General features: G+C 47.0%; 2 protein-coding genes across 3 annotated transcripts; both read left to right on the plus strand.

The window, feature by feature from the left end:
• The first annotated feature begins 5 nt into the window (after nucleotides 1–5).
• Nucleotides 6–4604, plus strand: HOXA5 (homeobox A5). Of its 2 annotated transcripts, XR_004229851.1 has the most exons (3): nucleotides 6–1278; nucleotides 2464–2779; nucleotides 4521–4604. XR_004229851.1 is itself a non-coding variant. In XM_003772076.3 (2 exons), exons 1-2 carry the CDS (start codon nucleotides 720–722, stop codon nucleotides 2712–2714), a joined length of 810 nt encoding a protein of 269 aa, XP_003772124.1. In that variant the 5' UTR covers nucleotides 6–719; the 3' UTR covers nucleotides 2715–3881. The 2 variants fall into 2 exon arrangements, 1 of the variants encoding a protein (XP_003772124.1); XM_003772076.3 differs by lacking the exon at nucleotides 4521–4604 and having other exon boundaries at nucleotides 2464–3881.
• Nucleotides 4605–14935: 10331 nt separating this feature from the next.
• On the plus strand, nucleotides 14936–17475 carry HOXA4 (homeobox A4). Its single transcript, XM_031940530.1, has 2 exons — nucleotides 14936–15642; nucleotides 16138–17475. Exons 1-2 carry the CDS (start codon nucleotides 15045–15047, stop codon nucleotides 16476–16478), a joined length of 939 nt encoding a protein of 312 aa, XP_031796390.1. The 5' UTR covers nucleotides 14936–15044; the 3' UTR covers nucleotides 16479–17475.
• The last annotated feature ends 6695 nt before the right edge of the window (nucleotides 17476–24170 follow it).

Raw genomic sequence — 24170 nt, forward strand, 5'->3', positions numbered from 1 at the left:
GGGGGGGGGGGGGGGGAGAGATTTATTTCTCCAGTTGGTTCGGTGTACATCACCCTAAAGAAATAAGGTGATTTGGGTGTTTTACAGAATTCTGACCCAAAGAAAAAGGACCAAAAAGGCCGAACTAAAAAACAAAAAAGGCAACCCACACCAACAATTAGAGGGGAAGAAAGGAAAGAGACAAACAAGTGGATGCAGCAAAATAATCAAAGTCAACCGTTTCCCCCAGTCTTTTGCGTTCTCGTTAGTTTGGCGATCTGCAGCTGATCGCCCTCACAATTGGTACATACTAATGGAACGGCGAGGGAAATGCAATAATTTTGCTATAATGGGCTGTAACCTCGATTCGACCCCAGCCCTGCAGCCCCTGGTCGGCGGGGTGAAGATCTAGCTTGTCTCCAGAGGGTGGCGCAAGAGTCCGACTGAAAGCCGGGAGCCGGTGGCGGGCACGCGCCCGGGGCGCGCGCGCCGAGCCTCCAGCATCCACCCAACTCCCCCATTAGTGCACGAGTTTACCTCTAGAGGTCATCAGGCAGGATTTACGACTGGACAACAAAAGCACGTGATTTGAAGTCGTACCCCATATTTGGGTGCCTACGTAGGAGGGAACCAAGTACATGTCCCAGTCATTTCCATAATTCATCATAAATTGTGCAAGGGTGCTATAGACGCACAAAACGACCAAGAGCCACAAATCAAGCACACATATCAAAAAACAAATGAGCTCTTATTTTGTAAACTCATTTTGCGGTCGCTATCCAAATGGCCCGGACTACCCGTTACATAATTATGGAGATCACAGTTCCGTGAGCGAGCAATACAGGGATTCAGCGAGCATGCATCCCAGCAGGTACGGCTATGGCTACAATGGCATGGATCTCAGCGTCGGGCGCTCAGCCTCCAGCCACTTTGGTGCCAATGAGAGAGCCCGCAGTTACCCCGCCAGTGCCACCTCGGCGTCCACGGAGCCCAGGTATAACCAACCTGCCACGTCGTCGCACTCGCCTCCACCTGACCCTCTGCCCTGCACCGCCGTGGCCGCTTCGCCTGTCAGCGAGAGTCATCACGGGGTGAAAAACTCGCTAGCTAACTCCACGAGCACTTCGTCCAATGCCAGCAGCACTCACATAAGCAGAGAGGGGGTTGGCACCTCGTCTGGGACTGAGGATGACACCCCAGCGAGCAGCGAGCAGGCGAGTGCCCAGAGCGAGCAAAGTCCAGCCCAGCCCGCCCAGCCCCAGATTTACCCCTGGATGAGGAAGCTGCACATAAGTCATGGTAAAGCGAACCTTGGGCTCTCCCTCTCTCTCTCTCTGTCTCTCTCTCCCTCTCTCCCTCTCATTCTCTCTCTCTCTCTCTCCCTCTCTCTCTGTCTCTCTCGGCGATTACCACGAGCTCTGGCTTTCCCTGCCTGGCTTTCTTCCCCTCTTTCTGCCATTCTCCTCCCGTCTGAGGCTCCCTTTCCTCTCCCTCTGCTCCTCGCCTGAATCTCCCCCTCTCTCTCTCCCTCTCGGGTACATCCAGTTCGCTCAGTTCCACTGGGCTCGGAAATGGGATAAATCAAACGGCCGCTTCACGAGACAAGTTAAGGCAGAAAGGAAAGACGAAAAAGAAAGAAGGAGGGAAAGAGGCAAGGCGAAGGGAAAAGGGGGGAGCCGGAAGAAATCCGCCACCTTCCTTCCTCACTCCCAACTCAAACAGCTGAGGGGGCAGAGAGGTAGATACTGGCAACGGGGGAAGTGAAGAGGTGCTTGTCACGGCGGGTAATTTATTAGCAGGGCTATCCTGGGGAAACAGCGTTGCTAATTATACCCCCCCCCCTAAAAAAAAAATAAAAGGAGGTTAGGAAATAATAAGGGCAAGAGCTCGCAGGGTTATGAAGTTGGGGGGGGGAGGAAGCGGAGAGTAGGCATAAATGGGGGAAAAAGAAAGAAGCCCGGGCGTGAACGGTGGAACAGAGGGTAGGCTGGGGCGGGGGTGTCCATTCTTCCCTGGAACTTTGAGGAAGGATGACCCGGCGGCCACTTTTCGTATCGTAAAATGGCCATTATTAGGGGGCTTTCAGGGCATCGTAAAAGTGAATCGGCTGAAAGCTGGGAGGGCTGTGCCTCTGGGAGACTAGCTTCCTGGGGTGGGGAGGCAGAAAGCAGGCAGCAGAGGGGGGGAAAAAAAAGCTACAGCTCCAAGCTTTACATCTGCTGATTGTTCGCCCGTCGCCAAACCGTATTGTTTTCTCTCCAGAAAGGAAAGAGAGAGGAAATGGGGGGGCGGGCGGGGAGGGGGGGGGAAGAGAAAAGTGGAGAGAGGACTTGTTGAGCGTGTCCCCCCCCCCCCACCCCCTCCCCAGCCACTGCAAAATAACAATCGTCCGGAGTCTAACGGTCCCGTGGCTCTCGTGGGCTGCTCAGGACCTTCGGGCAAAATCGCTGCGGAGTTTTAAAATCGGTGACTTTTTTGTTGCAGACAACATAGGAGGACCAGAAGGCAAAAGGGCTCGGACTGCATACACCCGCTACCAGACCCTGGAGCTGGAAAAGGAATTCCACTTCAATAGATACCTGACCCGCAGAAGAAGGATTGAAATAGCACATGCTCTTTGCCTCTCAGAGAGACAAATTAAGATCTGGTTCCAAAACCGGAGAATGAAATGGAAAAAAGATAATAAGCTTAAAAGTATGAGTATGGCCGCGGCGGGAGGGGCTTTTCGCCCCTAATTATCCGAGAGTTTAAAAGTACTGAGCAGTATTAGTGGAACCTGCGCCTAGTGTCAGTACTAAAGGTGACTTTCTGAAACTTCCTCGTGTTACTTCTGTGAAGAAATCCTGTCCTTGTCACCCCCCCGCACCCACCTTTTAATCATGAGCCTGTTTATGAGCATTATTATATCGCCTGTTTAAGTGTATAAGTAGATCTGCTTTCTGTATATTTCTTTGTCCTGAATGGCTTTGTCTTGAAAAAAAAAATAGATGTTTTAACTTATTTATATAAAGCGAGCTGTGTTACTTGAAGTAACTGTAAAAAAGAGAAAAAAGAACAAAACAAAAAAAAAAAAAGAGAGAGAGAGAGAGACTCTCCTCCTTCGCCCCCCCCCCCCCAACCTTGTTTAGTGCCAATGTCGTGTGTTGCACTCGATCCGTCTCTTTAACTGTGCATGTGCGTGGAAGTGTCCCTGTCTGAATAGCTCCAAGCTGTTAAAAATATTTTTATTCTAACTACCTATATTCCCTGTGTAACTAACTAATGCTGTTGTAGAGATGACTTGATGAGATACAAGTTAACTTCTTATCAACGTGTAGTGAATAGTGAATCTGTGACGGCAAGTGTGACTCGAAGCAGTGTCTGTTTTGCTGTGCCTTTGTACAACTCTTTGCACGAACTCCTAAAAAAAAAAGTGGCTTCTTATACGCGCAGCTTCAGTGGTGTCTGTTTTTGTGAACAAAGTTACAAATATAGTCCAAGTCTGGCTGTTTAAAGCAAACTGTGATAAGCTCTTTTTTTTTTTTTTTTTTTTATTTGTTTTTAAAGAAAAAAAACCTGACTGGAAACAAAAAATAAACTTTCTATTGTAAGTTCTCGTGAGCTGGTTTGTACCAAATGGTGAGCTCGTCCTTTCTCTTTGCCTCTTTCCCCCCAGATTCTGAGGCTCGGGGTCTACACCGAGTCCCAGGGTCAGCGGAATACCTGGCCAGCGAGGGCCCGCTGGTGCAAAGGAGATAGCTAGAGTGTATCCGCCAGTGAGCTCTCTGCCACTGAAACTTTCTCCTAACTACCTCCTGAGAGAGAGGTAGAAATCGCAGGACAGAAGAAATCGCAGGACAGAAGTCCTCATCACACTGCCTGCCTTTCATTTACCAAAATGTTTGCTATTGGGGGGGGGGGGGGGGGAAGAAAAGAAAAGAGAAAAAGATAGGAAAGAAAAAAAAAAGAAAGGAAGAAAAAGAGAGAAATCATGTTCTTTGTTAAAATAGCCTCCTCGGCTTCACAACATCTCTACTTCATTCTTAAACTGCTCTTGTGGTCTCAACTAGCTGGAGAGCCTGGTATTTCCAGGATCCCAAGCCCAAACCCTCTTCACCAGAGTCAGATCCTAACACCACCTTCCCCCATTTCACCCTTAACAGAGAGGATTCCTTTTGCTACAATTAATTCGCTACAAATGTAATGTTACTTACCCCCATCCTAGCTCGATTGGTTAACTCTTCTGAGCTTCGAAGAGCAACTAAAGATTTGCACATTTACTGAGTGCTTACATTGATGCCTTCCTTTAAAAGTTATAAAACAGTAAACTTTATAAGCCCCAGTTCCGGCTATATGACATTTGGGTGCCAAATGAATAGGGTTTTGTCTATGAATTAGATCGTAAAATCATCCATAGCACAGACAGATAGGCTCACTGGCTATAGAAAGTCACGTGGTGCCATTAAAGTAAGTTTTATGGTTTTGGGGAGTTGACATCCAACATTATATACCACATAACATATAATCTCACTGACGCTGGACTTCATTGGACTCTTTTGCAGGCTACATGTGGCACCTGGTCATTCAAGTGGTCAATTTTAGGGGCAGAAGTGCCCAAACCACGAGTTCTCAAAACTCTCTGAAAAATGGCTCCTAGCAAGTTAAGGTAAGTTTGCCTCTTGAGTTCCTTACAGTTTATTTGTCCAGTGAACTAACTCTCTCTCAGTTCCTCTGACTCTGTCTCTCTGGTTCAGTAACTCTGAGGGCTGCCACTGAATTCAAAAGAGTAGAACAATTCAGCCAGACTATGAATCTGCCTGCAAACTTTGCTCCCCTTCCCCAAAAAGAAGTGCTAACAGCAAGCTCTGAAATTTTGACCAGTTCCATCCAAGTAAACCACAATAAGTGACTTTGGCAGAGATTAATCCTGAGGCCTAACTTTAATTAGTTGGACTACCGCAGATGTTAATGACTTCCGCTGCTCTCTGGGTCTGCTCTAGCCAGTTTGTAAAAAGATGATTTTTGTGTGTGTGAGAATGTGCATATGTGTATAGTGTGGGTATGGGTGGGTGTTGTGGGAGGGAGAAGGATCTGAAAAGCAGGCTCTCAGAAAGCCCTGGTCCTGCATCTTGGCTAAATCTTCTCTGAGCCCTGGTGGTGGTGGGTGGGTGGGAGCTGGCAGGCTGGATCCTGAGGGTTCTAAATCAGGCTTGGAAAGGAGTCTGGGCCAGGATATTCTGCTCCAGTATCAAGGGTTAGGAAGGGTGATGTTGACTTGCCAAGACAGCTGGTTACTAATTTCTTGACTGATTGGGTAATGTTTGTGTGTATGGAGGAGACTATTGAAATATTCTTCTCAAAGACTGAAGTCATTTGGCAGGGTCTGAGTTTGAGGGATCCTTTCTCTGTCTTACGAGTTTCTGTAATGTTCTGGTCCAGAATACCGGCTAGGAGGCGATTTAAAAGGCACTTTTCACCCCGGCAGGGCCACTCCACACATTTGGATTTTAGAGAATGGAAATCATGGTATAGACAAAACGATAGATAGAGCATCCCTGGAAATGTAGACGCCAAGAGTTCTGGCCTTTGAGATCTTATCCTTCCCTTTCCCCCACACCCGACCCCCAGCTGTGGGAACTAGGCCTCAACTGCCTGTTTATTTCAGTGGGGCTGTTCTCACCAGCCTGTGATTACTCAGCAATAAACTTTATGGCCGGATTTCACTCTGGTCTTTGAATTTCCAGAGCTGAATGAAAAGGGTAAAAAGAACCTTTCTTTCTTTTCTTTTCCTTCCCCTTCCTTCCTTTTCCCCTTCCTTTCTCACTTTCTTTCTCTCTCTAGAATGCCTATTTCAGTGCTTTTTACTCTGAAAAGGTGACAGAACGGTCTATCTGGTTAGAAATTAGGAAAAAAAAATAGCACCTCTTTCTCCCCCTTCCCATAACCCCACCCATTAAAACCTTAGCTCTGGAGTTTGGGGGGAAATAATGCAATTTTAAATGTCCAACTTAAAAGTCTTGCAGGGCCCTTAGGTTTGTTTTTCCTGACACTCCATAAAAGGGAATTTAGGGAAGAAATGAGTCGTTTGTCAGTAGGAGATTTCCGCCTTTCTTTTGTCAGCCCCTCACTCTGTTTGATCATGGACAATTTACATAATCTATGATTTTGAAAACAACCATTTCCAAAATGGCACCAGCGGTTCATTCTTTAGTGAAAAAGGACTGTATTTTTCTATTTGATCTCATCCTCCACCTACATTCACTGACCTCCCTCTTTAACTCTCTAAATTTTCCAGGGCCTTTAAAGCCTCCCGAACTTTATTATAATGTAACCTCATTCCGAGATGGTGTGCTTGGCTAAATTCTGGGAGCAATAGACTTAGTAAATAACCTCAAAGTCCCTTCCAAAGATACTGTTGAGTTTAGCCTAACTCTCCAGCTGGTCTCTGGAATTAAGCAAAAAAAAAAAAAATCAAATATTATCTTTCTTAATGCTCTCCTCACTTAGGATCTGGATAGCTTCCTACAAGCAATAACTTGAGAGAGCATTTTCAATTCTCCTGATAGGGGACTTGAGATTCAAGGGTTTTAAAAATTGCACCAAAGTTTATCGTATGGAGTTTATGTTTTGACAGAGAACATCCATCCAACAGCTGCCCACAGAATCAGTGATTTAAGAAGCAACATTTAAAGAAAAGCAAAGTTTCTAGGAAAATATCAAATCTGTTTAGGTCTGACCAGTTCTTTTTGTTGGTTGGGGAAAACCTAGTCATATAAGTTATATTGTGTGATCCTTTAATGTGATCATCGAAATTCAAATATCTATACAGCTCATGTAATTCAGATTTCTTTTAGATTTCTCCCCTTCCCCCCTTTCAAGGATTATATGTGTGTGTATTTGTGTGTGGGTGGGTGACTGTGTGTGTAAAATCTTGGTTCTTTGTTTTGTTCCCCAGACTTCCGCCTTCATTTTTAGAAAACATTAACTCAAGGTTTCATTTTAGTGTCCTTCAAGTAATCTAGATGAATGATTTCTTCGTGCCCGAAACAACAAACAGAAAGGGAAGTAGAGGGACCTTGCCATATTGCCTAGTGGCCTAATCAGAGGAAGTGTGTAGATGCATCTATGAATAGCTAGTTATCTAGAAAGCTGTGTGCATTAAACCCTGAAGAAGGTGACTGACAAACAGGAGTTGGTCTAATATCTGTTTTCACAAACTATCCAGGAGCTCAACTGACTCCTCCAAAATATTAGTTACAATTATTATCTTATCTGGGAAGCTGTATTCTTTAAATAAATTTAAAGTTAAGATAGCCTCTTTTGTGGATATCTAGATCAACAAAGTTCTGTGACTTATAAAAATTCTAAATTCAATTAGCATCATTCTAAGATTATTTTGGAGAAATCTCTCTCTCTCTCTCTCTCTCTCTCTCTCTCTCTCTCTCTCTCTCTCTTTCTTTCCACCCTATCTGTCTGTCTCTGTTCCTCTCTTCCTTTGGCCCTAGATTTAAATGGCTCAGAGTAAAGAATATAGGATGATCTAGTTCTCTGCTCATTTAATTTTATTTATTTTATTTTTTCTTAATCCTTCTTGATTTGAATTATTTTATGGGAGGTAACTTCCTTTCAAAAGCCCTGGTTCTTTTGTCTTTATTAAGATATTTAATTTCACCCAGTGACAGAAGGGCATTCATGTAGCTTACCCTGTAAAAGGAGAACACAACCTAAATTTCCAGGCCCAGATTTTTTTCCAGCAGGAAGAATGACAATATCCCTTGAACTATAAACACATTATAGGAAGCTTCTGGTCACACTTACTTATAGGTTGTTAAGTTTTCCATGGGCTCATTTCAAAACAGCACGCCAAGATTCTGACTTTTTTCTTCTTTTCGCATGCCTCATGGCGGGTATTCTTTCAGAGAAGACAAGTAGTATTTCGTAGCAGAAAGAGTATTTTGCATTGGTGCCATTCAAAATATTACCATTTCCAAATAATAAGGGAATATATAATTATATCTACACCTACACACCACCCTGTGGCTTACAGGGCGTTAAAGAGGAAAACAAACCTTTCAGTTTAAGTGGACCTCAGTACCTCATGGCTGAGCTATAGGTAATTCCTGGCTTGCCCTTCCATGAAGAGGACCATCTAGACCATCTACAGGAGGTTGCCTTTTGGTCCACAGTGGAGCTTTCTATAGTCATCCAGGAAAGGCCTCCCAGAGCAGACCCTTGTTCAGTCTCTTCTGACATGCTCCTAGGATGGTGGATCTACAGAACCCCCCCTAGAAAGTCACCACAACGGGGAGGAGGGTCCCCTCCTTTGGTGTTTTACAAGAACTCCACCTTTCCCCGCCTGCCTTTTCCTCTCCCTCCCGCTTTTCAATAATAATATTTGTTATGAAGGTTATTGGGTAATTATTGCGATTTTGTGAAACAGTCCTTGCTTGAGGTGAAGTCTGTCATCGCCAAACAAATGACAGCCAGCGCAGTTCACTGCCGGGTTAAGTAAATGCAGAAAAGATAAATCTGCACACCCTAGGAATCACCAGCAGAGCTCGCTTCAGACCAAGTTCACAGTCAACTCCTTTGCCTAGGCAAGCTTTCCCAAACAATTAGCTGGGTTGTGTCTTTATTTTTAAATAAAAGAAAAATGACGAATGGAAGTCCGGGCCACTACTTTCCCCCCATCGTTTCTCTCTTTTCCCTTTTTTTCAGCGATCCCCCAACTTACCCTATATTTCCCTTGCAAATGTAATCACGAGCTTCTTGGAGTTAATCTAGTCCCTCAGCGTTGACGAAAGAGTTGGGAAATGAATTTGACAGCAAATACAATAATGAAAGAGGGGAAAAATATATTTTCGTCCTTCCTCTTTCCCCAAATACACTTTCGGGGGTGGGGTGGGGGAAGCAGCCGAACTATTGAAACAAACCGGGCGCCCCCGCCATCCTCAAAGAAATAAGAGGCGTCGCTTTTGTATATCTTTGTGGTTAGGGCGTTACAACCGCGGGTCACAAAGTTGAGGGTCAAAAGTTTACATTGTGCACCACTCTCCGTCATCTGCCCAGACAGAGCTGGATGTCAATGTTAGCGCCGAGATGCAGGCTATCAACACAAAAGATAAAATATAGCGTCGAGTTTCGCGTGTAGCACGGTGTGGACTCCAGGTGAACCCTGGTGCTTGAATGACCTCAATTACTGAGCAAAGGATAGAAAATTCCTCTTTTCGAGAGGAATACGCGCGGTATTTCATCTTGAATTATCGGGCCACCTTCTGAGGGACTCTGGGTACCTCGGAGGGAGCAGGTAAATAGGCTGCAGTTCCAAATCGCCTGCCAGCCTTGAAGGAAGGCTCGCCTGTCCCAGGGCTTTGTCGTGGACCAAAATGCACCCAGCTCCTGGAGGTCGGATTTTATTTTATCTTTGAAAGGAACGGAAGCATCCAATGCTCGCCTCCAGCTCTCCCCCTTCCCCTCCGGGGTTCAGAAGACAGGAAAGTGGGATAGGGGAGATTTTTTTTTTTAGAAAGTGATTTTAATTTCTTTTTTTTTTTGGGTGGGGGAACAAGATCAGACTTCGATATATATATATATATATATATATATATATATATATATATATATATATATCAGATTTAAAAAAATATAAAAACTGTCCTTCGATTTATATGCTCTATCTGGAAAGAGAACTAGGTTGTGAAAAATAAATAGCGCCCCCCGCCCCTCTCTGCCAAATCCCTTAAGAAAGAAATGTTCCTTAAAGTTCTGGGTTCCCCAGACTTCATGAAAAGACCCTCGGTGGTGTTTAGATTTCCGCTTCCAAGTCCCTACTCTAAAGTGATCGTTTGCCTTCAAATGTAAAGCAACTTCCACTCTTTATAAGAATAGCTCAGCTATAGAAAATGTGACAATTGGAGCAAGGGAGCCAAGAGTCATGGTGAAATCTCACTTTTTAAAAAGAAAAATATGATAAATGTATGATTTTTAGCCAAACTTAAAGTTATATTTAGAAGGGGTGATGAGGTGGCGAGGGACAGCGAAAAAGCGAGAAAAGAAAAGAAAGGAAACAAGAATACATTGAGTACCTAATGCAGGCGAGGGAATCTCATTCATGTTCCTTAGCTGCATTTGGAAGCTAGGGAAAAAAAAAATCTGGTTTACAAGCCACTGGGTACTCATTGTGAGATTCTCTTTTGGGGGGGCATAGCTTCTCTAAGCTGACTTTAGTGCTCACGAAGATAAAAGAAAAAAGCAAATACGAAATATTTAACTTGTTCAATCTACATCCAGGGATCTGCTTGTCCTGCAAATGTAAATGCATGCATGTGAAGGTCCATGCAGGACAATCACTGCAACCACTGAGGTGGCTTACTTTCTGGCCATGTTCTCTGTGAATTTGGGGGGAAGCAAAGGAAAGGTTTCACTTGTGGGGCCTTTCTTCGTGGAGAAATTCCACACTCTTCTGAGCTGTGTGTAATTCTGACTCGAATCTGTGGTCAAGTGTGTAAATGCTTAAGGACTCATGTCCGAGTTGTGCATCAGCCTTGCACATTTCCTAGATTAGTGCTAGGAAGAAAATGAAAACCTACTCTATTCCTGACCTTCCCCAAAATTATGTGTCCTCAAGTGCACGTTTTCATCGTATTTTAGATCAAAAGTTTGTGACACCCCTTTTAAAAAGATTTCAATGACTATCAACATCTTTTAGGTATTCTTTAAATTAGAAACTCACAGCAATTATAAATTCCAGATAAAATTTTCCTTTACTCTGAGACAGCACATTGATAGATCATTTAAATGGTCAAAATTCATTTAAATACGAATGTAAGTTACTCTTCCCACGTCTGGGTTTTGTTTATTTTTTAAAGCACAGCAAAAACAAATAGCCCTAGATACATCTCTACTGAAGGCTTCAATATTTAAAACCGAATTGCTGATGAGAATTTTTTTTGGAGGATGTCGTGAATAATCAGTCTTAAAATGTGACCCTCTCTTTTTGGAACCCCAAAGTTTCATGGACTCCTTTGCTAGTACCCAGTATTAAACAATGTGGTTGGGTGAGGGGGACGGGAAGAGGGATCTTGGTTCCAAGGAACAAAGGACCAATACAGTCGATCCATTCCATAATGTGTACACTTCCCTGTGATCCCTCACCCCCTTGGTTTTCTCTCCGAAGGAGTGACCTGGGCAAAGCACCCAACTATCTAAAAGACACTGTATAGACCTTTGAGAACAGCTAAGTCCAAGGCCGAGGTGAACTTCAGGTCAGCGCGTCTAACAAATATGAAAATGTCGGCTGGTGAAGGGCGCGCCTTGTTATTTAACAAAGACTGTCAATGTGTGAGATTAATAAGAAACAAAATGCACACGGTGTCACTTTTCGGTCACTTTGAAAGTTGGGACAGGGTTGTATTCAGGAGGAAAGGCTGATCCAAATATATTCAAAATGATTCAAATCAGATTCAAACTAGACTAAAAATGCAGTTCTCCTTTCTCTCCCTCTCTCTATCCGCTGCCTATTCCCCCAACTCTCCCACTATTTCCTTCCTTCCTTCCTTCCTTCCTTCCTTCCTTCCTTCCTTCCTTCCTTCCTTCCTTCCTTCCTTCCTTCCTTCCTTCTTCCCTCCCTCCCTCTTTTTTCTCCTTCCCTTTCTTTCTCTTTTTCTTTTTTTCTTCCTTCCTTCTTTTCTCCTATCCTTCCTCCCTTCTTCCCTTCCTTCCTTCTTTCTTCCTTTCCTTTCTTTTCCTTTTTCTTTTCCCCTTTCCTTTCCTTTCCTTTCCTTTCCTTTCCTTTCCTTTCCTTTCCTTTCCTTTCCTTTCCTTTCCTTTCCTTTCCTTCTCTGTCTCTTACTTGCCCCTCTTTGCCCCCCCATCCCCATTTATGGTGCTTGAATTCAATGGAAAGTTATTTTACCTAATGGGATTTAAAGAAATCTTTTGTTGCACACATATTTTATCCGAGCACGTGGAATGAGCAGATGTGCTTACATGTTTTACAAAGAAGGGAAAACCCCTTTTCCCTACTTGGAATTGGATCCAGTTGGTATACGAAGATTAGACCTCTCCATTTCTGCTTCATTTCCTTGAATTCCATTCTCTTCTCGGGAGAGATACTGCTGGTAAACTTTTGGTTGTTTTATTAGTTGGGTTAGTGTCTTCCCAGGCTAATTATGGTGTCACATTTCTTGGGATAAAAGGTGTTTTAATTTTTAGAATCTATCTCTCTGTGGCTTAATTTGCTTGAATGATGCACTGTTTTGCAAAGGGAGGTTCTGGTCGGATCAGAAGAGGTACCGAGGTTGTTTATTGCAGCCATAAATCTCGCTTTAAAATGTCAAAATGTCGGTGTCTGAGATAACACTTGGTGGTCTTGGCCGAGTTTTTGTTTATGATAGCAAACCACCAAGACAAGTTACAGGCCTTAGGAGATCCCGAAGAAGCCCATCTCCACCCAGGAACAGAGCCACGTGAATAACAGACTCCAGCTCGCCAGTTTAGGCCGATTAGACACAAAACAGGGCTGCTTTCTTTTTTAACCTCTCAAAATAGCAGCATCGCAGAAAACTGCAGTTAAACACAAATTTTAGGGTTTAATGCCGGGAAATCATAATAAACAGACACAGAAAAAGCCTAAGAAGGCAGAGTTGATGACAAGAGGAAAGATGCAAGACTGCGCGGTGTATTTCTTCTGCAGGGTGGATCTCTGGTTCTGTTTACCGGCTTGCCTTCCATTGCTAGAGCTCATCACGAGAACGTACAGAGCCGGCTTTTTTGAGAGCTTCTGGGGAAATCTGGATATTTGATTAACTGTTATTTTATATGTCCACACATACACGTATGTGTGGACATACATACATATACACAGCGCAAACATACGTGTGGGATAAATCCCCTTGCTTTTATTTTAAATCGACCGTGCCCGCGGCGAGCAAGCCTGTATTTGCGTCCTATTTCTCTGTGCTTTTCTGGCTCCCTATCCCAGGCCCAAAGTAGAAAATAGCTTCGAAGGCTCTTTGTTTTGGTTTTGTTTGGTTTTGGGATTTTTTGCAGATCTGGGAGATTCTAGAGAAAAAGCCAAAAGGATCCTTTTCTTGAGCCTCTTTTCCTAAATTAGTTTAAAGATTAGTTGACTATAATAGGCTTTATGTGGCTAAGCATTAAACGTCTATCCATCAAATGGCTATATTTCAACATTCAGTAACTCCTGTGCTAACTGATATAAGCCGAGAAAGAAATGATATTCCTTCTGAAGTGTCGCTGGGATTTAGGCTCGAACTTTCTCTGTCTACCTTGGAAACCCAAGCGGGGAGGAAGCTTGTCTTCCTGATGCCCTTTCAGAAAGACCCCTTCGGGAAAATCGTGGCCTGGCCTTGTCTTTGTGGACAACCAGTTTGTTCTCGATTTCTGGGTGAATCGACCTGGATGGTCAGGCAGGCAGGTGAGAAGAGGAGGAGGAGAGGAAGGGAGAGAGGAGATGAAATGAAAGAAAGGAGAAATGAAGGGAGAAAGGAGAGAAAAAGAGGGGAGAAGGGAAGGGAAGGTGAGGGGAGAGAAGGGACGAAAGAGGAGAGAAAAAGAGGGGACTGGAGAAGAGAGGGAAAGAGGTGGGGGGGGGGGGAAAGAAAGCAAGGTGTATGCTTGATCCGGAGAAGGAAAAGAGAAAACCTCCGGGTAAGCATGGAGAAAAGCAGCTTTAGTATTTATTTCCAAGAGCAACACTGGGTGGAATTAATAAGTAATTTATTTGTTAATAACGCAGTAATTAGTTTAACCATCAAATTTCAATTACCCTGTGGTAGGCTTCAGCCTCTCCCCCAATCCCCTCCCCTGCTTGAGGCAGACGTCAATCCCGAGCCTGACCTGCAGAAAGGCTGCCCGGCCCGCCGGCCTTGCTCTCCCGGCTTCGGCGGGGAAGGCCGTGCTTTTCAGGGCTGGGGACTTCCAGCGCGGGATCCTCCCGGTTTTGTCCATGCCCTTCCCAAACACAGCAGACCCGGGCCTCCGGAGGAGGCCGGGTCCTCAGGGGGAGGCCGGGTCCTCAGGGGGCGGCCGCGTCTTCAGGGGGAGGCCGCGTCCTCAGGGGGAGGCCGCGTCCTCCGGGGGCTCGGGCCACCCCCGCCCCAGCCCCAGATTTCCCTTTTCCCTCAGCCTCGGATGAGTCAGGGCTCCCCTACTCCAGCTGGGACAGGACAAAGATGCCGCGGACCTGGGACGGGCCCAGGTGAAACCGCTCAGGTGCCAGAGGGGCCCCAGATCTGTGGGCGGAGAGGAGGGGCCCCTCGCTGTGGAGGCCGCACGGAGGGGCTACGGGGGCGGCGACACCTCGGGCCCGGGAAGGCTTCGGGACCTCTGGGTGCGCGGGGCGGTCCAGGAGGCACCTTTGTGTACGGCAGCGAGCAGGCGCGAGGGGCCGGGGGAGGGGGAAGGCAGGGGGAGGCCGCGGGACCCCTTGCTTATGGGCAGCGGGAGTTTGTGAGGAACTTAGTGCGGACGGAGCGGGAGCCGTGACCTGGGCACACGGGAGACGGAGGGGGCGCGATGACCTTGGGGGCCGCGAGGAAAGGGCCGGTTTGGGGATGCGGGAGACAGGACCGTTCGGCACCGATCGCGGCCCCCCAGCCATTCCCCTCCCTCCCTCCCTCCCTCCACAAAATCGCGCGGGGTGAGGACCCCGTTGACCGCCCCCTCTCACCCTCTCCCTCCCCCACGCCTGGGACTGGGGCATTCATCATCCAACCCCGAGTTTCCTGATCCGGGGCCCGCGCGCGCCGAGCCCCCATTGGCCAGCCACGGGTCACGTGCGGGGAGGGCGAAGGGGGGCCCCGAAGGTGCGGAGGGGGACGGATGGGGGGAGGGGACGGGGCCCGAACTTTGTCCTCCGCTGCAGCGCCGGGGGAGGGGGAGGCGAAGGGGGAGGGTGCGGGAGGGGGAGGAGAGGCATTGGGGGACGGGGGAGGGAGAGGAAAGGAGAGGAGGAGGGGGGGCCCGAGGGAGGATGGGGAGCGAGGCAGGAGGGGGAGGGGCCTCGGCGAGCCCAGAAAAACGACAACGCGAGAAAAATTAGTATTTTTGCACTTCACAAATTAATGACCATGAGCTCGTTTTTGATAAACTCCAACTACATCGAACCCAAGTTCCCGCCCTGCGAAGAGTTCGGGGCGCCCGGCGGCCCCGACGGGGGAGGCTACCCCCCGCCCCCGCAGCCCCCGCAGCCCCCGCCGTCCCCGCACCTGCAGCCGCCCCCGGGGGCCGGCCGCTCGCCCCCGGGCTACTACCGCCCGCCGCGGGCCGGGCCGGAGCCGGGGTACCCCGCGCCCAGCGCCGCCCTCTACCCCGCGAGCCCCGCAGCCGGCGCCCGCTACCCGTACGGCTACGGCCGCGCCAGCCCCGGCCGGCCCCGGCACGAGCAGCCCCCGCCCCCGCCCCCGCCGGCCCCCGCCGGCCCCGCCGGCCAGAGCCTGCTCGCGGCCGGCCACGTCCTGCCGCCCCCGCAGCCTCGGCCGCACCCAGCTCCGCCGGCGCCCCCGCCCCCAGCGCTCCCCCGCCGCGGCGAGGCAGCCCCCGCCGCCGCGGGCAGCCCCCCGGGGTGCCCCCTGCTCCTGGCGGACAAGAGCCTGTGCGGCCTGAAGGGCGGCAAGGAGCCCGTGGTGTACCCCTGGATGAAAAAGATCCATGTCAGCACCGGTGAGCGACGCCTGGGCCGCAGCGAGGGCGGGGGGCGCCGGGGGGGGGCAGGGGCCTGGGAGGGCCTCGGGGCAGGAAGGGGGACCCACTGCTCTGGCAGCGGAGGGGGGGTCACCGTGCGTGTGTGTGCCACCTAATCCAAACGTGAGAAACCTTTTGTGTCCGGGGCCCCTTTATCGGGAGATTTACGAGACGCCAAACTGTTAGGGCAGTAATTATAGCCCCCATAAATTGCATTGCCCTGGCAGCGGCGCTGGGCCATGTGTCTTTGAAGCTTTTCTTCAGCCCCAGTGCCCAACACCATTTTTTATGGCTCTCGCTTGTTTTCCGTTGTCAATAGCCTGTGAAACATTTTCTTTGCCGTATGTATTCTTACGCGAACTTGGTGTCAGGTTATTATATAATGATCTTGTCCAATTGCTCCCCCCCTTCTGTTCTTCCTCTTCCTCCTTCTCTTCTTCCTCCTCCGCCTTCTCCGGGGCCCTGCACGCTCAGTCAACCCCAATTACAACGGAGGGGAGCCCAAGCGTTCCCGAACCGCCTACACCAGGCAGCAGGTCTTGGAGCTGGAGAAGGAGTTTCATTTTAACCGTTACCTGACCCGGCGGCGGCGCATCGAGATCGCCCATACGCTCTGCCTCTCCGAGCGCCAGGTCAAGATCTGGTTCCAAAACCGGAGGATGAAGTGGAAGAAGGATCACAAACTGCCCAACACTAAGCTGCGCTCCTCGGCGCCGGCCCCAGGCAGCCAGTCCTCCAAGGCACAGACTCCGGGCCCGCATCTTCTCCCCCGCCACCAGCCAGGTGCCTCCACACCCAACTCCTCCGCGCTATAATCGTGCACACCCTCAGGCCCATTTTCCTCCCTCCCGGCCTCCGCCTTTTCTCTCCTGCCCCTTTTCTCCCTCCCCCTCTGTTTGGACCAAAAATAAACACCGACACAGCACCCAACCGCGCATTGGTAAATAATAAAGATGAGCGAGAATGAGAGAAGACACGATCTCTGGCCGAGGACAGGTTGTCACCTGGATCTGGACCCCCAGAGCAGGCTGGCCGGCCTACCGGTGCCAGTGTTTATCTATGGAAATGCTCACCGAGCTGGGATGGGCAGTTCGGGACCTAACCAAGGACGCCTTTGAATGCAGTATTTTTGAAATGGCTAAAAAATAAAGTCCTATCCAGTGGTGATTGGAGTTGTGCAGTTCTCGGGAAATGTCCACCTACATCTAGTGCAAACAAAAGAACCGGGCCCTTCCTCCCTTCCCCCCCCCCCCCCATCTTGTATTCCCTCTCCCCCAGCAGCTTGCAAAAACTGACACTGAACAGAAAAGAGAAGAGGACATGGAAAGTCATAAGGTTATTTAATTGGTCTCCAGGTGTATAGTCCCTAATGATATTTGTGACACATTAGTTTCTCTTTATCTCATTTATTTAAAATATTGTTAGAGGTTTATTGTTGTCTTACTCTCTGGCCCAGCTCTAACTGGCAAGAGGGGGCCCATTTAGATCCACGTGAGACTGTAAATTGTGGGTTTTGGTGTAACTGTATATAGAGCCAAGTGCTGAGAATAAATCCTGTAAAACAGCAACAACAAACCATGATATTAAAGGCTTAAAACAACTGGTTCTCGTGTTTCCTAAACTTTCTGGTGAGGAAGATATGTCCTTGGATCGGGATGATGAGCAACTAGTTTGAAAGATAAGGGGGTCTTGTGTCTAATGTAATGCTGCTCGCCAAAATCGTTTTATTAAGTCTCCGACTTGAGAGATAGAGATGGACAGCAGAGAGAGAGATACTGACCCAGAGAAAGAGACAGATAAGAGACAAAGAGAGGAGAGAGAGAGAGAGAGAGAGAGAGAGAGAGAGAGAGAGAGAGAGAGAGAGAGATTCTTTCTTCCCTGCTGACTGGCCTGAACGATTGAAAAGTTTAAAGGAAAAAGAAGCTCTTTGGCACAGGTTTAATTCTTCTCCATAGCTATAGGACTAGATATAAAAAAGGGCTCCTGGCTCCCAGCAGCTGTTTTGCCCTGGCCGAACCATACACAACCATAATCACACTTGAAAGTAAGTGATCATTTTGATATTTATTGCCGAACAAAAGCTTTTCTTAGGAATCAGGATGGGGGAGGGGGAAGCTGGCTCTTTTAAAGATTCTGTGAGCTAAATACTGATTTATGATTTGGGGAAGGAGAGGGGACTGTTTGAAAAAGAGTTAAATTAACTTCTCCAATATGTGTGCCTCCAAAGTTTTGGACCAGAAAGATGGGCAGATGATGTCACAAAAGGTTGCTCTCTCACTAGTAGTTAGCCCCCAAGACTGCGAGAGTCCCGGGGTGCCGACTCTGGATTCTGGGGGAGCTTCCTTGATTTCACTGCCTGTAAATCAAGACAATCAGAATACTACATACAAAAAAAAGGAGGAGGAGGGGACCGATCATCCAACCTGGCGAGGAATCCCGAGTCATTTTCTTATGCTAGAGACTTGCTCCTCAGATAGAGTGACTCCCTCTGCAATATGAAAGGGAAAATACATTAGTATCAGAGTATCCTAGAATTGACTGCGTGTTCAATGAGTGATAGGCTTTTAATGAAAAAGTTTGAGCAGGGCCTGGGGTGGTGATGATGGTAGAAAACCTCTTCAGAATTAAACCAGAGGCATTTTAAAGACATTCGCCCATCAGTAGTTAATACACTTAACTAAAAGGCAAGAAAGCTATGTTTCTTTTACATGTTATCATTTGTTAAAGGCGAATTCTGCCAGCTCTTTAATTATGAACGAAATAGATCTGAGAATGAGACAACAGTCTCATTGCTCAGAGCAGCTTCCATTTCTCTGCCATTAAAAAAAATATCTTGCCACTAAAAATTAGGGAGGAATAAATAAACACATTCAGAAGTCATCCCAAGTCCTGAAGTGAACCGTGTTTTATAAGATGTGAACTGGAAGCTCTGGGTTGCTCTAAACCTGGGCTTCAACTTCTTATTCCCCTCCCCCGACTTGTAAAACGAAATTAAATCACGCTGAAAATAGCAATTTTGCCGAGAATCATTAATCACCTCATACAATAAATACTTCTTTGTAATTCAACAGCAATTCTGAAAGGCATTCTCCTGGAAAAGTCTGTGGAGAAGCAAAGGATGTCCCTGGAAAAAATGTGGTCATATATAAAGATGGAAAATCTTGGCTATCTCCTAAAAAAAAATGCAGGCTCTTGGTGGAAAAGAAGTGCTGGCTGCAGTCTGTTATGGCAGATTATCATCATATAAGGTAAATGCTCCTATTTACCCTTTGTGTTCTGAGGCTGGGAGGTGGCTAGAAATTAACAGGCCGTGTGTGTGTATGTGTGTGTGTGTGTGTACACTCTGGGGAAATCGAGTGTGCATGTGGGTGTGAGGGGGAGCTCTTTGGTGGAGTGTCTAGCTACACCCTGAAAATGAGCTGGAGTGTTGAGACCATTTTTAAAGCTAAAGATTTTGAGCCAAAATGCCTGAATAATTAAATTTTTTAAAAACTCGAATTACCTGGATAATTATCTTCACTTGACACTTCACTTAAGCCTGTTACAGAATCTGGTCCTTTGAGCCAGAATGTTATAATAACTTCAGAAATTCTGCTTCGGAGTTTAAGCCTTTGCATTCTCCTTCTTTTGCTACGGCAACCGTAAAAGGTCACTGAGAGGACAAATTTTCTATCCCATTAATTGTTTTTTTTAGAGAAGCCCACTGGCCCTGGGGACCCTTGACCTTTAAAGATAGTATTCTATGTAAGCCCTAAAGCTCTTCTCTCCCTCCAAATATCCCCATACTCTCTCCCTCTTTCTCCTTCCTTTCCTCCCTCCCCCTCTCTCCTTTCTGTCTCTCTCTCCCCTTGTCTATTTTTCTCTCTCTTCCCTCTTTCCCCTTCTTCTTTCTCTGTTTCTCTCCTTTTCCCCTCTCTTTTTCTCTTTCTCTCCTCCCTCTACTTTCTTCTCCCCCCTCTGCAAACACACACACACACACACACACACACACACACACACACACACACACACTTTAGCTTTAGTCACAGAGGAAAGCCATAGAACATCAGAGCTAAAACTTTTGTCAACATCTGAAATCAACCTAAATCGGATCGGAGACACTTTAATTGTCACAGTTTGAAGCAAGTGCTTAACACTCTCCCCCCTGAAGGAAAATGGCAGTTTGCAAGCTCTCTTTCCTAGTTTTTACTGAAATCTATGATATACCCGGTGTTTTATTACAGGAGGAATTCAACTGTGACAGGCAGAGTACAGTACTTAATACCCAGAATAGAGCTCCATGGAAAGATTACCTAGATATATTACATTGTGGGTGGGTGGGTGGGTGAAGTGAGCCTTGTACATAGCTTCCTGAATTTTATACAAGGGGAGCTCCTGGGGTTTTTCTTCATTCTCTCTACCTTAAACCTTCTTCATAGTTCTGGCCCCTCTCCCTTCAACATCCTTCTCACCCCCTTTTCTTCTTACCCCTCCCTTAAAATCTCAGAATTGTTTGTTATCTTTCAGCCTTTGTATCATTTTATTCTAGCAATTACAATAAGGAAACAGATTTACTCAATTTAAAATAGAATTCTAAGTTCAATTATTTGAATTTTATTCAATGCAATTCAGTTAGAAATTCAAAGAATTTGAAAAATCAGTCATGAAAATGGGGACCTCAGGTTTCCTGTGAGAAAGGGGCAAGGAATCAGAGGGTTTGTTCTTCCTCATCCCCATAATGATCTATTTGCTAGACATTTTATTCAATTTAAAACGCCACATACACACACCAAGGCCTAATCTACATCCCCTCTGCCCTTCCTACTGGTATAAAAACAATCCCGCTAGCCATTTCGATGAATTTCTGGTATTTCTTGGATGTGGAAGGAGATGTGTGGTTTCTGATTCCTTCATACTACAAGGCAGAGTATTTGTGGTGACTTGAGACTGATCCCAGCACCTAGCCACACTCTCCAGGGCTGGTCGATGTTATGTGGAGCTCAGAGCAAATGTATCAAATGCATGACATAGTTCTCATTCAGTATCTAAGGGCAAAAGAGGGTGAGGAAAGAGTCACTCTCCAGCTGGAGAGCCACATAACAATGAACTCAGTTCATGTCCAGTCTTAAAATTAATGGCTAATTTTACCCCCGCCCCCATTTTCTTGGCATTAATAATAGCCCGCAACTCTGTAGTGACTTCTGCATCTCTGTATAGGTATGATGTGTCTATGGAAGCCCACATCTAGACACACGTGTCCTTTGTCTGCCAGCACACAAGCTTGTCAGCGTGTCTGTGTGTGTGTGTGTGTGTGTGTGTGTGTGTGTGTATGTCTGACCTATTTGTGCAGAAATCTACATTCAAAATGGCCAGGTCCTAGAGAGTCATTCTTTCCAGGCACTAGGGCAGCTAAGCCAAGGAACAACATCATATACTCATCCTGGGCTTGCTGGATCCAAAGATTCCAGGATGGAAATCATATTATAAGAGGCAACCTGAGAAACCTGCACCATTAAGGCAGCAACCTTTGGCCCAGAATCTCCAGTAGGATTCAAAGGACTCAGGTCGTACCTAAGAAGGAGGCAGTATGATGATTATGGCCGCTTGCTCACTCAAGACAGACGGAAAAGTCGCCCCAAGTCCTAGAGATCTGGGGGCTGCCTAAGAAAGGAAAAATGAAATGCTTGTGCTCGAAGAGAAAGGTGTTGCCTCTGCTCTGGGGGTGATATTGAAATGGTAAGCTTTGGAGTGTCACGTGACTCATTAAATAATTAATGCAGACAGGCAAGAATGGATCTGTGCTCATCAGCATCTCACTCACTAGGAATGATACTCTCAAGTGAAACCCAACTTCCTAGTTGATAGATTTCCAATTATATATTTAAAATTCACACTCAGATTTATCTCGAAAGACTTTAAACTCTTTTAAGAGGGGGCAATAGGGATTCTGCTGGTGAGTATGGAGGGATCACGTAGTCTTCGTTCTCATTTGACCATTCCTTGGATATTTTCCTGTGGGTCAGATGAGGGAACAGCAGATCATGGGTGGATGGGGGGTGGGAGTGGGGGAGCAGGATCAACCCTTTGGCTTTGGGTATCTCGTGGTGGTCACAGTCTCTCTTTTGTGTCAGAATGGGCTGATTATTTTTGGTAATGTTTTCATTCACTCTGTGGACTGCTGACTGCTACAAGGCAAGAGCAGAGCTTTGTCCCGTTTTCTTGGAGCTAATAAATCACAGCCCATGAGAGCAGGGCCCAAAAAATAAAGCCAATTCCTGATTTTGAGGGCTTGGGGTGAGGAAGAGAGAGAGAGAGAGAGAGAGAGAGAGAGAGAGAGAGAGAGAGAGAGAGAAAATCAGGGGCAAATTTCTTCCTGATTCATTCATTAGTGGGCATGATTTATATTTGTACCAAGTTGGGGAGCCCACGGTGTGCATTGGACTTCCTCGGATAACAAAGTAACAGCGACAATCATAACAATAATCATTATCTTGATCATCCGTCTCATAAATGGCATGGCAAATGGCGACTTAGCAGTTTCTTTCTGGGAGAAGTTGTGTTGGAAGTCCTGACTGGAAGCGCCAGACAATGAGTAGTGTGTGTGGCTACAGAAGTAGCCAGAAGTGGCTTTCCCAGATGCAAATGGCATATTAAAGGGGGAGGAAAAGACTGCCAATAAAGTATACTTGCCATTTCTAACCGAATATTGATTACAGGTCAAAAGAGATCAAAGAGCGACTAGGGAGGGAAGCAGCAGGCTGATTTGGAAATAGGACGAGACGAGTGGAGAAGAAAGGGGGGGGGGGAATGGCAATGCACAAGTCAAATGCTGGCTCTGTCCACTTACTGAGCAGTCTAAGCGTCTTGGGAAGGCAACTTTCACATTTCAATATTGTTGGACAGTCAGTGGGAGAGTCAGACAGTGACTGCTACGGCTGGAGATCAGTCAGCTCTCTCAGAGGGCTGGGCTGGGGTGGGAGGGGGCACGCACTGGAGGCTGGAAAGAAAGAGGAACGTTGAAAGGGATGGAACTCTGAAGCTACACAATGAAACTTTCTTCCCGAGAAGTTCTCTCAAGACAGCCTTCAGAGCTTTCCAAGGCATGAGCTGGAAGATCCCACCATTCCCGTCCCTCCCTCTTCAAAGTTGCATGCTCACAACATTGCCCTTTGCTGGCCAGGCAGAAATTCAGGGGTGCAGTTTGGTTGCAAATAATGCATGCATCTGGCTTGTTCTACAAACGGGGAGGTGTATCCAAAGAGCTCCCTCATTGGCGTCTTGTAATAATATTTTTCAAGTGGCTGCTTCGGGCTTCCCAGTTTCCAGCAGAAGTTCGTCTAAAGTCTGAAAGGTCCAGCACAGCTGGGCCCTCTTGTCAGGCCCCAAACACGTTTGGCTCAGAGATGAAGAAGGCTGGGTTTGAATAAACCAGAAGACAAAAACTCCCGCTCACAATGCTGTGCCCGGCTTGTAGACTGGAGCCCCAGTCAGAAACTTCTCCAGCGACTAGGGAGGTTTCGAGTGTCTGCTTGCTCAAACGCTCCCCACTCCCAAAGAAAACCCCAAGGCTAGCCTTTGATAGCGACTGAAAAATCAAGCATGCTTTCATATCTCCAAATTTAGGGGCGACAGAATAGGGCATAGCCCAGACTGGCTGAGGGCAGAGAATTCCCTCTCTCCTCTGCCCATCTTTCTTGCCCTTTCCCATTCCAACCCCGCCCCCAAGAAAGAAAGAAAAAAAAACACAAGAAAATGGGTGTGGAGCTAGGAAATGTATTTGTTTATTTTATTTTAAGAATTTTAGATGTGTAGGCTAGATCTTATCGGGTGACCAAAGTCAATCTGGGAGGAAAATCTGGTGACTTTTTGTTTGTGAACTCACCATGTACCGAAGGACGATCTTGTACTGCACGCCCCTCACTCCCCCGACTCTCCCCTTCCCTCCCAGCCACGATTCACCCACTGCTGTCTGTTTGTCTGCAGAACTGCCTGGGTACCGGGAAAGATGACTGAGCGCCTGGGGCAGGAAGCCATTCCATGATCTGATTCAAATCTGAAGAGGTAAGAGAGCTGCAAATGCCTAACCTCCGTAGCGTTTCCTGAAATGGGGTTGACATGGACTTTCCTTTGGGGTGGGTGTCTAAAGCGGGTTGAGAGGGGGGAAGCTGAGAGATCTTTTTTTCTCCTCCTGCTTGTGAGGGGAAGGGAGGAGTTCTGATCAATTTTTAACCTAGTTGGAATTTTCTGGCCAGCTTCTATTCTTCGCCCATCCCCGGCGAATGCCGGGTCTAGACAGAGAAAGAATGTCCAGGAATCGGAGCTGTACGTACAGGAGCGTTTACATTATGGGGCGGCTAGAGATCATGGGAGTAAATGGTGTGCTGTGGTACCGTGTGGTTAGCTAGTGCCTTGTCGGCTTCCTTCTTCCAACTAGCCTCAAACAAACCTCCACTTGGACTACCGCGATTTCCAGCCAGTGAGGACCGTGAAAACAATTGGAAACAATTGGGACTTTTGGAGGGAGGTGA

This window comes from Sarcophilus harrisii, chromosome 5 (genome assembly GCF_902635505.1).
Source record: "Sarcophilus harrisii chromosome 5, mSarHar1.11, whole genome shotgun sequence".
Taxonomy (NCBI): Eukaryota; Metazoa; Chordata; class Mammalia; order Dasyuromorphia; family Dasyuridae; genus Sarcophilus; species Sarcophilus harrisii.

Coding starts and splice junctions, on each gene's coding strand:
- HOXA5 (XM_003772076.3), top strand. CDS start 720: ATGAGCTCTTATTTTGTAAACTCATTTTGCGGTCGCTATCCAAATGGC. Junction 1,279..2,463: donor GAAGCTGCACATAAGTCATG/GTAAAGCGAACC, acceptor TTTTTGTTGCAG/ACAACATAGGAGGACCAGAA.
- HOXA4 (XM_031940530.1), top strand. CDS start 15,045: ATGACCATGAGCTCGTTTTTGATAAACTCCAACTACATCGAACCCAAG. Junction 15,643..16,137: donor AAAGATCCATGTCAGCACCG/GTGAGCGACGCC, acceptor CTGCACGCTCAG/TCAACCCCAATTACAACGGA.